This window comes from Schistocerca serialis, chromosome 2 (genome assembly GCF_023864345.2).
Source record: "Schistocerca serialis cubense isolate TAMUIC-IGC-003099 chromosome 2, iqSchSeri2.2, whole genome shotgun sequence".
Lineage (NCBI taxonomy): Eukaryota > Metazoa > Arthropoda > Insecta > Orthoptera > Acrididae > Schistocerca > Schistocerca serialis.
In genome coordinates, this window is record NC_064639.1 from 814,046,088 (window position 1) to 814,061,509 (window position 15,422).

The 15,422-nt window shown below is 41.1% G+C and overlaps 1 protein-coding gene across 1 annotated transcript in view; it reads right to left on the minus strand.

The window, feature by feature from the left end:
• LOC126458053 (FERM, ARHGEF and pleckstrin domain-containing protein 1) overlaps positions 1–15,422 on the minus strand; it is a 761,742-nt gene that overhangs the window by 239,053 nt on the left and 507,267 nt on the right. Inside the window, exon 8 of the mRNA XM_050094851.1 lies at positions 15,134–15,294. Within this exon, the coding sequence (XP_049950808.1) occupies positions 15,134–15,294 (161 nt within the window). The remainder of the gene's footprint in view (positions 1–15,133; positions 15,295–15,422) is intronic.

The following is a 15,422-nucleotide window of genomic DNA, read 5'->3' on the forward strand; positions in this document are numbered from 1 at the left end:
AGGTAGTACAAGCAGCACTGATGCAACCTACTACCTGGAATTCCACCGAGGGACTCTTCACTGCAACCATGGCCACTGGGACATGCTCGCCTGAGTATCTCACCACCAATGACTTGTCTTTCAAATCACTCTGTGAGTATTCACAATTGACAGGCAATATTTTCGTAGTTCACCAATGATACATCGAGTCCAGCACACAAGCACAGGCATTATGCATCGACAACACAGACCTCCAATGTCACATTTGAGAGACAGTCAGCACTCACATTGCCACACAAATACTTACATGCCCTAAGCTCTCAACAGACACTCTGCAGGTAACAGTCACCTCACTGGTAAAAGCACTGTCTTTGGAAGCATTGTCCTTAAAGTCCAAGAGTAGATACATTGTTAGCCGCCATTTTGGAGGTGTTGACTTTAATGTCTCTGGCCAGTGTGGTGTGGACGATCTTTGGACAGAATGAGAAGACCTCTGCCAATATTGTGCGTAAACACTACAGTTGGAGTCAGGAATGGTGGCAGTCAAGTTTAGGCTTGTTCTGTGCACCTGTGCCACCCATCCTCTTGACAGCCAATGAGTATTCATTAGTGTTCTGAATGCCCTTCTGTGAATGTTGTGTGCACACTGACAGAGACTAACAATACTCACAACACAATCAATACACCACAGTGTGCAATGTTTGTAAATAGCGAAATGGACTCATTCACCTCCCGCACTCAGGCTCGTGCACGTGCAGTGTGAGATACAACTGCATACTGAATTGTGACCACCGATGGTCCTCCCATTCACCATGGACACTGTTGCTTATGCCCTGCAGACCTAAAGACAGCTATAATTGTGACACACAACTTTTGGACATGGCTTTGTGCAACCCACGGACAGCCCGTGGACTACCCACATTAAGCTTGTAAATAAGACAGACAGTTCAATCTGACTTTGTGGAGACAACAGGGCACTCAACTCCAGAACTGTATATGATAGTTACCCTATATCTAATGTCCTAAATTTATGCAAACATCTGCCAGTGCAACACTTTTCAGTGTTATCTACTATTAGAGGGCATCTTTACAAATACCAATGTACCCCAATGACATCTTGAAAATGGCAATAATCCCCTGTTTGGACTATATGAGTATTTCTTCATGGCCTCAAGAACGCTCCACAAATGTGACATCATTTTATTGGTGGACTACTCCTTAGATTTTCGAATGGCAACACCTATACCAATGGTATATTCATGTTATCCAACAGTCACGATGAACAAGTTCTAGCTGCATTATGATCAGGAAGAGTTGTCATTAAAGAAACAAAGTCACAACTTCGACAAATGAAGGGGACGTTCTTAGGCCATACAATCAAGTGTCAGGTATCAGACCAAAGTGGAACACACGGATACAGTGCAAAACCTCCCACTTCCAAACACTTTTCACAACCTGTGTTGATTCCTTGGAATCAGTAATTTCTATCAGCGCCATCTTCCCCACGTCGCTTTCTTGCAATCTCATGAATGCCTTAGTTAGCAAAGATAAACACTTAACAAAGCAAGTGAAGTGGTCTGCCAAGATACTGAAGCATTCCATTGGGCAAAGAACTGTTTAGCACCAGACATTACTTTGACACATCCTAACCCGGAAGCACACCACACACTCATAATTGATGCAAGCGACACTATGGTGGAGACTGTGCTGTGGTAGACAGGATGCCCCAACTGCTTTGGTTCTTCTTGAAGAAACACTCCCCCTCACAATCTAAGGGGTTAGCTTTTGACCGAGAGCTCCTTGTGGTATACGCAGCAGTAAAATATTTGTATGAGGATTTCGAGGGCCACAAAGTGACTGTGCAGATAATCACAAATCTCTGGTGATGTCATCAGGAAAACCATCACAGGATGTCAGTCCATGACACTTCAGACATTAAAACATTTCTGCACAGCACACCACCAACATACGTCACATCCACAGTGTGGGCAGTATTACTGCAGACTACCTTTCAAGAATAAACATAACTTTTATCAAGTATGACTATGAACACATGGCAGCTGAAAAAGCAAATGACGCAAGCATCACAGACCACCTCAGCGACCATGACACAAATCTTAGCACTGAATGTTGCACACTGTTCTGCCAAGTTTTACAGGATAGGCCATGATCGCTGGTGCCTCTTACGATGTGCCACAAACTATTCGAGCAACTACTTAACATGAGCCACTCTCCTGTCAAGGTGAGAGCCCACATACTGACGGACATATTTGTAAGGACCACCATTAAATAAGACTGTTGTCACTGGGCACAACGCTGTCTCACATGCCAGAGCAGTGAGACAGGCCATCACATGCAGCCTCACATTGGGCTCTTCCCCATCCCAAAGACTCAGATCCAACATGTCCACCTTGACATTGTGGGACCTCTGCTACAGACAGGAGGATTTCGATTATCTCCAGTCTGTGTTTGACAGGATGTCATGATAGGTAGAAGCCCTACTTATATATGACTTCATAGCCATATCAACTGTACATGTGTTCATCAGATATCTATTGCCTGCTTCGGCACACCCGAAATGGTTACTAGCAGTCAGCACCACTAGTTTGAGTTGCCCTGTGTCACCTCTGTGGGATTGCCCACACACAGACTACTACAAACACCAGCATAGTAGAGGTCCCACTGAGAAATGGCACAGGACCATGAAGGCAGCCCTGTTGTGCAACGGCAGTTTCTGGATCAAGGCACTCCCAAGGGGCCTGCTCAGCCCCTCAGTTTACAAGGACGACCTGTGCACACCTCTGGGAAATGTGGTGTATGGAGAGCTGCCAGTCTTGCCTGCAGACTTTGTTCAGCCAATGGACAACAAAAATCAGACTTACCTACACTGGCACATTGTATTCAACAACATATTCAGAACATATTTAGTCCTCCTCCTTCAGATCGTTTGACACCTACATTGTTTATACAGAAGGACCTTGCCTCCTGCAATTTCATAATGTTGTGAGCTGATGCTGTAGGAGCAGCTCTGCAGCACCCTTATTCAGACCCATATCGGGTTTTCACACATGGTCCACTCACATTTGACAATCTAGTGCACGACAAACCTTTGATCGCCTCACTCACCTGACTTAAAACTGCCTGGGTACCCCAGGAAAATTCCATCTCAACACAACTGTACACCAACGCTCCAGTCAATGAGAAGACAAACAATACAGCTTGCCCACTTCCCCCCAGCCTTGGATTTAATGTAAGACAGACAGGACTTAACGAGCTTCTGTCACCACCCTCTACTTACAGAAACCATCTGAGCCGCAAAGTGCCTGTGTCAGACGTCCTCCACAACATCTTGCACAGTACCACTTTTACAGCATCAGCACATCATTCAGAACCATAAGAAACTGCCAATCATGTCTTTCACATGCGCTTGCCACAGCACGACCGGTTACGTGCACTTGCGCCACACTTCTCTCCGAGAAACAGTCTGGTCGTGTCCCACCCCCACACCTGCCACGGCACAATCAGTCACACACATTTGCGCATGCCAACATTTGCTTCTCACCACTCCCTATGGTACTCTGTACTCCCAGCATAGGGGACTCTGTGGGGATATCGACTTCTGCATGAGACTCTAACATCTCTGACCAGCGTGGTGTGGATGATCTTCGAACAGAGCAAGAAGAAAGACAGTGCATCCTGTACTAATGCTAGACGCGACACATGTACCGGTAAATTTGTTTGGTGTGAATAAAGTGAAAGCTACATTAACTGTGTGATTGGAAGTAGTCCCTGTCGTACCATGGTTGACTCTCCCTACAATGGCTTTCTCTTCTCCTGCCAACTAATTTTTTATTTTTGTGAATACACAACTTGATTTATGTAATTGTGGCACTGAATAATTTCTGAACTGGGCTTCTTTACACATCTACTCCAACGGCCAAATTTCCATAACACTTCAGTATGACACAGGAAAACACATAACAGAAGTGTGTAATACTTTGCTGGGGGGAAAAAAATGCAACCCACTAGAGGACAAGGTCATAAGTGGTATGAGACGTAGTCCATCATCGCAGGAGTATATGATAACAAATTCTGACAAAATAAAACATGTCAGAGTAAAGGATGCTCAAACAGTTGCATCAATATAGAGTGCAGCCTCCTCTAGTGGTTATGCAGGGATGTATTCTCGCATAAAGGTGCCTAATGGCATCCTGAGACAGACTGCTCCAAGCATCTTGCACCTTTTGTTGCAATTTGGCAGTGGCTCTTGCAGGCTCTGGAGAACGAGTAAGTTCCTGTTTCACACGTCCCATACATCTATATCTACATACATACTCCACAAACCACCACACCACTACTAATCATTTCCATTCTTGTCCCACTCACAAACAGAGCAAGGGAAATATGACACTCTATATGCCTCTGTACGAGCTGTGATCTCTATAATCAAATATTCATGGTCCTTACATGAAATGTACATTGGTAACAGTAGAACCAATCTGCAGTCAGCCTCAAATGCCACTTCTCTAAATTTTCTCAAGAGAGCTCCTTCAATAGACCGTCACCTTCTTTCCCATTTGAGCTCCCAAAGAATCTCCATAATTCTTGTCTGTTAATAGAACCTACCAGTAACAAACATAGCAGCCTGTCTCTGAATTTTTTCAATGTCTTCTTTTAATCCAGGGGCAGTCAGCCTTTCTTATCAACTGCCCATTTTTGCATGTCAGTAGTAAAATTTTCTAACTGCCCATCAGCTTCACAGTAACGGTGATTTATAAGGCAAGAAAGTAACTACACTTTGTAATATTTATAAAGCAGGTTTACAGCAAATTAAAGCATATACTCATAATAATAATAATCATTTACCAAATAATTTATTTAAAAGTTTCATGGGAACCTAATAAAAATGTTTTAAAAACACATACCACCTACCGCCTGCTATGAAAGCTGAAACACTTGCTCGTGGGCTGCAGGGACCTGGTTGACTATCACTGCTTTAATCCAGCCTGGTGGGGATCCCAAGTATTCAAGTAATACTCAAGAATAGCTTGCACTAGTATCCTATATGCAGTCTCCCTTACAGATAAACCACACTTTCCTAAAATTCTCCCAATAAACTGAAGTTGACCACTCACCTTTCCCACAACAGTTCTTACATGCTCGTTCCATTTCATATCACTTTGCAACACTAGACCTAGATATTTAATTGGGCTGACTGTGTCAAGAAGCACACTACTAATGCTGTATTTGAACATATGGGATTGAAGTCACCCTGTAGCCCCCTACAGTCACTCAGTGATGACACATTTCCATACAACACAACATCATCAGCAAACTGCCACAAATTGCTGCTCACCCAAACCGTCAGATCATTTATGTACATAGAGAATAATAACAGTCCTATCACACTTCTCCAAGGCACTCCTGATGAAACCCTAGTCACTGATGAACATTCATCATTAAAACAACACACTGGGTTGTATTACTTAGGAAGTCTTTGAGCCACTCACATATCTGGGAACCTTTTCTGTATACTCATACTTCCATTCACAGTCTGCAGCGGGGCACTTGTCAAATGGTTCTTAGAAATCCAGGCACACAGAAACTGCCTATAGCCTTCTTCATCCATAGTTCATGAGAAATGGCAAACTGAGTATTGCACAAGCAATACTTTCTAAAACCAAAACTTTCCTGTCTCAAGGAAATCTATTATATTCAAACTGAGAATACATTGTAGAATTCTATGTGAAACCCATGAAAGCATACTGGTCTGTAATTTTATGTGTCCATTCATTTACTTTTCTTATGTGCAGCAGTCACCTGGGACTTTACACTGGGTGAGAGACACGATAAATGGGAACTAAGTAAGGGGCCAATGTTGTGGAGTACCTGACAACTTATTCGTTTTCAACTGCTTCAGTTGCTTCACTATACCAGGAATGCCTATTACTATGTCCTCTATATGCGAGTCTGTGTGATTGTCAAACAATGGCACGTATGTGTCCCATGGGCAAGAGATCTGGTAATCTGCTGACCAGGCAATTGTTGTGCATTATGAGAAGCACATTGGGTTGCAGCAGCTGTATGTGGACATACACTCTTCAGGTGAAGAAGCACATCACATTCCTCCCAAAGAAATAGTAGTAGCACAATAATAACCCATGCAATGTAGCAGGCACTAGTTAGTTTACCCTGCAGAAACAACAAACGTGGCCACGAGTTGTAATTGGTAGACCCCCATACCATGAAGCCTGGAACAGAATCTGTGTATTGTGGGAAAATGCACTCCACAAAAGGCCACTCACCAGGCTTATGCCATTCACTTGTACATCCATCACTTGCATACAAACAGAACCTAGTCTCATCACTGAAGACAACGGAGCACTATTCCCCCTCACCAGTCGATTCTTTCACAGCATCAGAGTAGCTGTGCTTGGCAGTGTTGTGGTGCCACTGGTAGCCTGCCCACAGGCACACATGCTCTTCATCCTAATGCAATCAGATGGTTCCCAACAGTTCTCAGGGACACAGATGGTGCAGCATGTGCCCGAATTTGTTCCTTGGGTATGTTCACTCAGTCACTGTTGCTCACACAATGCGTCGATCTTAACGTGCATCTATCCTACGTGGAGATGCACAGCCTAGTCTCCTGTTACGGAAATGCTCCACAGATCACTGCTGACTGCAATGGCAAACTGATGATACAGTGTGCCAAGTACGTGCAACAATTCACTGATACATCCCTCGAGCTCCCGCAGGCCCACAAAGCAACCCCATTCAAATGACTGAAGTTGTTCAACAGGAGTAAATATTTGCCGGTTGTTGTACATAGTGGACATGCTGCAAACACTGTTCACCTCTAAACTCGGCACAGTTATTTATCGCAAATCGAAACAGAGGGTGCACAGACAGGCCTCCTAAGCCCTTTTTGATCGCCAATGACCGTGACAAATGAATCACTAACACTACAGCTCCATAGTATTCACATATCATAGCCTGCTGCCACTGAACATAGTCCTTAAGGCTGTTGCAGTTTTCTCCAGCAATGTATCTTACTACTTTGTGTTAATTTAGGCAGGCTCACCTGTAGAAAACACTTATGCAGAGTTAAAAATGTCATCTCAGTCAGGATTGAGGTGCATTTTCATATGAAAAGAAATATGCTTGTCGATTATTCGATAAGATATGGGAAAGGTAAATTTTGATGATGCAAGATCAGGTGAACAGTGGGTGAGGGATGACTTCCCAAATACACTTCTGGATAGTTTCATATGCAATATCAGCAGAGTTAATTTTCATGTTGTACTGACAATAGATGAATTTTTGCTGGCAATTTTTTAAAAACCGAGATCAAACGGTGCAAGGTGTTGCAGTGATGATGCATTTTTGCTGGAAATTTTTTAAAAACTGAGATCAAAAGGTGAAAGCTGTCTCATTTGTTGGCAAACATGCCAGCTGCGATGAAAACAGTCTTGGGGAAGAGTTTGTAGAGCATAATACTCTTTCTGTGCTATTAGATGCAAAATATTATCTGTTCACACTGCCCTTTGCTTGAGGAGATGTCATTTGTTTCCTAAGAAATTAACTTAATGGCACCCTAACCCGTCACCTGTAACAATACCACACAGGAAAGCTCAATGAGAGAATTGGCGATGCTCAAGCAAAAACGTAATAATAGCCACCCCTTTGATCTTTGTTGCCTTGAATTGCAGCATGCAGTATTCCTACACCAAACCTCTCAATGTAGCCTGTTGGATGCAAATGTCACAGTTCATCACGTATGTCAATCATCGGGACTTCCTGAATGTGGAAAAATCATTCACGTCAGAACTATGTAGATTTAAAGAAGATACTCCTTTTCTGACATGATTTGTCCAAAAACACTCACTCCCGTTCCCTCCCCCACATACATACAATACAAATGTTTTCAGCTGCTTGCAGCTCTCCACTAAGCCCAAAGCAAAAAATATGATACAAACATTAGGCATTTTTTCCACATCCGGCTCTATTTTATAATGTTTAAACAACTTTCATAACACTAACACAAACACTGAGGCCACAGCAGCCAGAGACTGTGGTCGTGTGTGTGTGTGTGTGGGGGGGGGGGGGGGGGGGGGGGGGAGAGCGGCGAGGGATTTGGGGGGGGGGGGTGGGGTGTCTACGATGAAGGCTTTGTTGGCCCAAAGCTCATTTTTTTATAGTCCTTTTGCTGTGCCTATCTCAACTCAACGACTCCACTATACGGTGTAGCAACTATCCTTTTCATAATACTGTTACATTCCAACCCGGATTTTCCACTGTTGAATTTTTCGTAAAACTAAAGTATGCAACATCCTATCCATAACTGCAAGAGAAATACTAGAACATCAAATAAAAAAAATGACACCTGGTAAAAACATTGACAGCAACCTAGCCATGTTGTGTTACTGGATTGAGTTCATCCAGTTAATCGAAGTTATTTCCCATGGAAAATCTGACTACAATAAGACAAACCTTTATGCTTACCAATGTGAAAGCTCAAGATGCACTACGCCACAGTCATCTGATCGGACATCAGCTGATTTTAAAGTTACTGGTGGGTGGTGGTTGGTGGCTGCCGAAGGATGAAGAAACTCTTGAGCATAATCTATTCTGATCTAGATGGAGACACAAGATGTTTTACGGAAGGTTTCACTATTACTGATGGGTTAGAAAGTGAAGCAAATTACCTTTGAGTTCCCATCATACTGATATCTTTAGTGACACCCAAAATGCAGTAAAAAAATAATAAAGATATAAATGGACTTGAACTCACTACTTGGCATCTACACTATGTGCCATCTGTCACAAAAGCACTACCAGATATAGCACTGTTCAGCTCAAACGGAAGACAGTATTGCCTCCAGACATTTCCTCATCCTACAGTGTTGCCCGCTCATGTAGATGGCTGGACCGGAATTCTAAGGTGCGGCCAGTTTTATTGGCAGTGAAAGTGAAAGAACACAGACATATACCTTGCAGAAACCAGCTGGTAGCCAGGTTTTATGTCCAAGACTATATACATACATCAAAAAAGTTTTGCATCACCCCAGTTCCCAGAACTCTTGAAGACGGACATTGACTGTGGATATTGTATTACAGACACATTCGCTTTGACTGTTCAAAGATGTCACTAAACGTGCCCAAAGATGTAAACAACCATGCATGAGCAGCACCTATTAGACGGAGGGGGTCCGACAGCCCATCAGTTCCTGTTATTCCACCAGGAAGGAGATACATGGATCCTGTAGTCTGTAGTTCAACCATGCCTAGACAGTCAACACCATGGTTTGATTGCATCAGCATTGTTACTTTGTGCCAGGAAGGGCTCTCAACAAGAACTGTCGATGACATGCCTCACTCAGGCCGCCCACAGACTATTACTGCGGTGGATGACTGCTACCTATTGGATTATGGCTCGGAGGAACCATGGCAGCAACATCACCATGTTGAATAATGCTTTTCGTGCAGCCACAGGACATCGTGTTGTGTCTCAAACTATGTGCAATAGGTTGCATGATGCGCAACTTCACTCCCAATGTCCATGGCGAAGTCCATCTTTGCAACCACGACACCATGCAGTGCAGTACAGATGGGCCCAACAACATGCCGAATGGACCGCTCAGGACTGGCATCACGTTCACTTCACCAACGAGTGTTGCATATGGCTTCAATCAGAAAATTGTCAGAGACTTGTTTGGAGGCAACCCGGTCAGGCTGAAAGCCTTAGACACACTGTCCAGCGAATGCAGCAAGGTGGAGGTTCCCAGCTGTTTTGAAGTGGCATTATGTGGGGCCGACGTACGTCGCTGGTGATCATGGAAGGTGCTGTAATAGCTGTACAATATGTGAATGCCATCCTCCGACCACAATCATATCAGCAGCATACTGGCGAGGCATTCGTCCTGATGGACAAAAATTTGCGCCCCCATAATGCACACCTTGTGAATAATTTCCTTCAGGATAATGGCATAGCTCGACTAGAGTGGCCAGCATGTTCTCCAGACATGAACCCTACTGAACATGCCTGGGATGGACTGAAAAGGGCTGTTTACGGATGACCTGACCCACCAACCACTCTGTGGGATCTACGCCAAATCGCCATTGAGGAGTGGGGCAATCTGGACCAATAGTGCCCTGATGAACTTGCGGATAGTATGCCACAATGAATAGAGGCATGCATCAATGCAAGAGGACGTGCTGCTGGGTATTAGAGGTACCAGTGTGTACAGCAATCTGGACCACCACCTCTGAAAGTCTTGCTGTATGGTGGTAGAACATGCAATGTGTGGTTCTCATCAGCAATAAAAAGGGCAGAAACGATGTATGTTGATCTCTATTCCAACTTTCTGTACAGGTTCCGGAACTTTCAGAACCGAAGTGATGCAAAATTTTTTTTGATACACATCATGTGTCTCCAAAATGCACCTTTTACAAATTGCTTAGTTTTCACATCTAGAGACATATTTCTGCCTTTTCTGTTATTTTAAGTCTGTCATGCTACTAAATATTAGCCAGTTACTGTTGTCTCGAAGCAAGACTTCCAGTTGTTTATGCCTGGATATATAAACACAACATTCCATGCGTTGGTTGGAAAAGTTTTCATTTGACTCCTCCTCAAACACCTGGTAAAAATTTATTGGTTTTTTAAACCTGTGTGGAAGACCTCTAATTGTGTCCACAATATTTCTAATACATTGCTCTTAATTTCCTAAATATGCTGTTTCAGCAAATAACGGTCAAATTTTATTCAATTCCCTTTCCTTTAATCGAAAGTATTCAATATATTATCAAATTCCCAAGTAAAATGAACATAACAAAAGTTAGAAATCGATATTGTTGTTAGAAGAACTTTTCAGGTTACTTAGACTGCAAGGTAAATTATAAAAATCTACCCTTGACTAAGTTAATGACATATTTTTAAATTGTTTTTATTGTTTACAGCCATTACCAAGTATGAACATTATGATCATCATCAGATAGCTGCATTTCATTTATAGGATGAGCTACTAATCAGCTGTTGAATGTTTTGAGTACCATGATAGTATGGAAAGTGCCTGAGCTTTTTTACCAAAATCTTGCATCTTCTGAGTAGCACCAAACATGGGGATGATACATGTACCACTGTATTTCATACTTTTATCAACACGGTCATAAAACTTTAAAGGTAAAATGCAGAGTGGGTTACCATTTGCACTTAGACAATGAACAGCCTTATCTCACATTAATAGCACATGTTTTAACACAACTGTGTTGACAAAAATCATGCATTACAGTGGTAAGTATATAAACATCATATTTCACAACACACAAAAAATGCAAGTATAAAAAATGGGACACTTTCACTGGCACCACATGCTCAAAACATTCAACGGCTGACAAACAGTTTCTCCTGTAAACACAATGCAACCATTTGATGATGAATAAAATGTTCAAAAGCTGTAATGGCAAAAAAACAATACAGTAATTTCATCATCACTTTAGTGGTTGGTTGGTGTTTTAAGTGGCAAAAATAGTTCATGATGAAAAAAAAAAGTTTTTCGTATACAATATAACTATCCCATTTACATATTAAATACATGGGATAAAGTTCCACTTTTTTAATCTAAAAATTTCCATGATATCTAGCTTCAAACTAACCAAAATCCTGAAACTCTGCATTTTATCACATACGCCAAAATTGATTTAAAAATCAGCCTATTTATCTGTTTTCACCATTATTAACTTTTTCTCTTCATCCACCAATTTTTGGACTGCCACAAAAATGTGGTTTGCTGCTTATTTGAGTCAACTTCACACTTACTATTACCAATAGCCAAGGGTGTCACCCGGTGGGTCCCAGGAAAATATGATAGGACCACCCTTGTTCTCTATATACACAGATGATCTGACAGAGTGAGCGGCAGTCTGCAACTGTCTGCTGACAATGCTGTAGTGTACAGGAACGTACTATCACCGAGTGACTGTAAGAGGGTATAGAGTGACTTAGACAGAATTTATATTTGGTGTGATGAATGGCAGCATGCTCTAAATACAGAAAAATGAAAGCTGATGCAGATGAGTAGGAAAAACAATCCCGTAATGATCGAATTCAGTATCTGCAGTGTGCTGCTTGACACAGTCACATCAATTAAACATCTTGGCATAATGTTGCAAAGCAGTGTGAAATGGAACGAGCCCATATGGTCCATTAGGAGAAATTTAAGGAAGTGTGGTTCAACTATGACGAAGATCGCATATAGAACACTAGTGTGATCCATTCTTTAATAGTGCTCGAGTGTTTGGGATCTCCTCCTGGTCAGATTAAAGAAGTAATTCAGAACCCTGCTGCTAGATTTGTTACTGGTATGTTTGTGCAACATGTAAGTATTATGGAGATAATTCATGACCTTATTATAGGAACCCATGGAAGGAAGAAGATATTCTTTTGTGAAACGCTATGAGAAACATTAGAGAACCACCATATGCAGCTGACTGCAGAACAATTCCACTGTCACCAATGTACATTTCGCATAAGGATCTTTAAAATAAGGTAAGAGGTGAAACCTTCTGGCAGATTAAAACTGTGTGCCAGACCAAGACTCAAACTCGTGAGCTTTCCCTTTTGTGGGGAAATACTAAACCAACGGAGCTATCCAAGCACAACTTACGACATGTCCTCACAACTATACTTCTGCCAGTACTTCATCTTCTACTTTCCCTATTTCACAAAAGCTCTCCTGAGAAACTTACAAGACTAGAACTGCTAGAGGATGGGTCGAGAGTCGTGCTTGTGTAGCTCAGTTGTTAGAGCACTTGCCCACAAAAGGCAGAGGTCCTGAGTTCGATTCTCAGTCCAGCACACAAGTTTTAATTTGCCAGAAGTTTCATATCAGTGCAGACTCCACTGCCAGGGGAAAATTTCATTCATGATACGAGGTGTTTTGATTCCTAAAGTTACAGATGTATAAACAGTCGCTTTTCCCTTGTTCCATTTGTGAGTGGAACAGGAAAGGGAATGACTATTAGTGGTACAAGGTACCTTCTGCTGTCCACTGTATGTACTTGTGGAGTACGTATGTAGATGCAGAAGCAACATTAAAAAATAACAGATATTATTTTACACTGCTGTGAGTAATCTTATAAACATGTAAAACAAACAAGCATTTCCAGTTTATATAACACTTCCTTTTTACAAACAGGCTGCACAAACTACTAAATGGTGTTGGTTTTTCTTCTTTTTTTGTTTTGAAAACTACCATAAGACTATCAGAACAGATTTCATTGTATTCATCAAAAATGTTTTCAGTTATTTTAACACATTTTATTAGCCATCTCATAAGTTCATGAACATATGCAATTCTACAGTGTTTGGAACCCATTTCATACTATTGGTGTCAAATGTAATGCTTGCAGATAATACAGATCATAGTACCAGAAAAACAACAGAATAATTTCAGAAATTATTGGCTCTTTTCCATGCAATGAGAATTTAGTATAGTCTTTCGCACCTATCACTAAGAAGTGCATAATACACTAATATTATTTGCCATCCTGCTTAGTTAACACTCCAGCAATCTTCAATTAACCAATGAAGTCCCTACAATAAAACAACTACAGTTACTAAGTTCCCACAATACTGTAAACAACTTATAAATTCAAAGAAGTAAATGATATCAAAACCAAATATTTCAAACAACTTAGTATCTACAACTATTTGCGGTACTGAGACAACCCATTAAGTCTCAGCCATGGAGTCACCAAAACTCCACCTCTTCTGTTGATCTTTTGTCTGCTATCTTCCAGTTATTTTGAAAGTCTTATAAATAGTACTGTGGCAGTATTGTGCAATGCAAATCCACAGCATAGGCATTGATCAGTGGCAAGTACAGAAATAATATACAATATTCCAGAGTGGCATACACTGGTATAGTACAGAATAGTTAGAAATAGTCGACTCATTGTGTTACATTTTTGTGACGGCAAGACCATTGAAGTCAAAATTAAAACCACTCTCATGATTTATCAAGTCTTCAACAAAATGAAAATTCATACCTTCATCACAAATTCCATACCTTCATCACTTAGTCCAAAATAATTAAATTGCTAAAACTCTTGATTTGGTTGTGATTTCTAAAGCAATGGTGTCCTTAAAACTTTGGTGCAAAGGGCACATAGTATTCTACACATAATGATGACCAGCAAGATAAAACTCATTTGTCTGTGGAATATTTCTGTTGCAAATGGACATTGGCAGCAAAAGATACATAAGCCATTTTGCATGAAATGAACAATGCAACTACAAGATCTGGAAAATGATGCTACATTTTTTACTTTGGTAGGTGCTTCTTACTCAAAAGATGGGCTGGATCCTCAAAATACACTGACCTAAAGTGATCTTCTGGCCTCCTACAAATGCTGCAGCACATTATAAGTTCTCTCAAAGACAATACATATTATTTTGGACTGTGGTAGTCTATATATACCGGACCAACAGTAAGATTTGCTCATGTAAGGCATATTGAACATCAGTGGTACACCCGACTGCAGCAACCAGACTACTAATTTGGCACAAAAAATTGCAGCAATACAGTCACTCTGCGAATTGCATGCCTAGTGCCACTTCAGTGACACATATAAGGTGACCAATGGCACCATGTGACCAACTTTTCAGCTCATTCTGAGGATGGGCAAAAGAAAACAGCCAAAATATTAGTGGTATTGCTATTTGCAAAGTTGACTGTCTGAATCTTGATGTAGTATTCCAAATAACTTTCACTTCAATGCAGTATTCTTAATACTGACTGCCACAATAATTTAAATACATATTTTTTACATTCTCATCAAGTTTTCAGACACAGAGTCACAAGTTCACACTGTGTTGAAACAAAGTAGGAATTCAGATGTTGCCATTATTGAACGGAATTTTGATTTATGAAACACATGGAAAACCTAAATCTGGATAACTATGTGGGATATGAAATCCTAGCCACTGTGTCATCTTGCTCAACATGTACTCAACACTATTTTATAAAGCCCTGACTATCATTTCCGTAAACAAATTAGGAAAAGAACAGTTATCTGACTGCCACAATACCACGGTTCCTACATTACTACATATAGTTTGTATCAATGATAGTTTTTACAATTAAATTACCTGAATGATGAACCTCGGCTCAATACTCGGGTCTTTTGTCTTGGAACACGTTTAACAGATGAACAGCGAAAAAATCCATGGTTTTCCACACACTTCTTCCAAAAATTTTTGCACTCATTGCGGCCTTCGAAAAAAAACTCAACAGTGTCTTTATAGTAGCCCTAAAAAAAGATACAATCAGATCAATACTACCACATTCAAAATAGAAACAGCATTTTAAGGCAAAATAACAAGCTAATGATTAATGTGTCATCATCACAATAATTACCTCATTCTCAGAAGAGGAAGG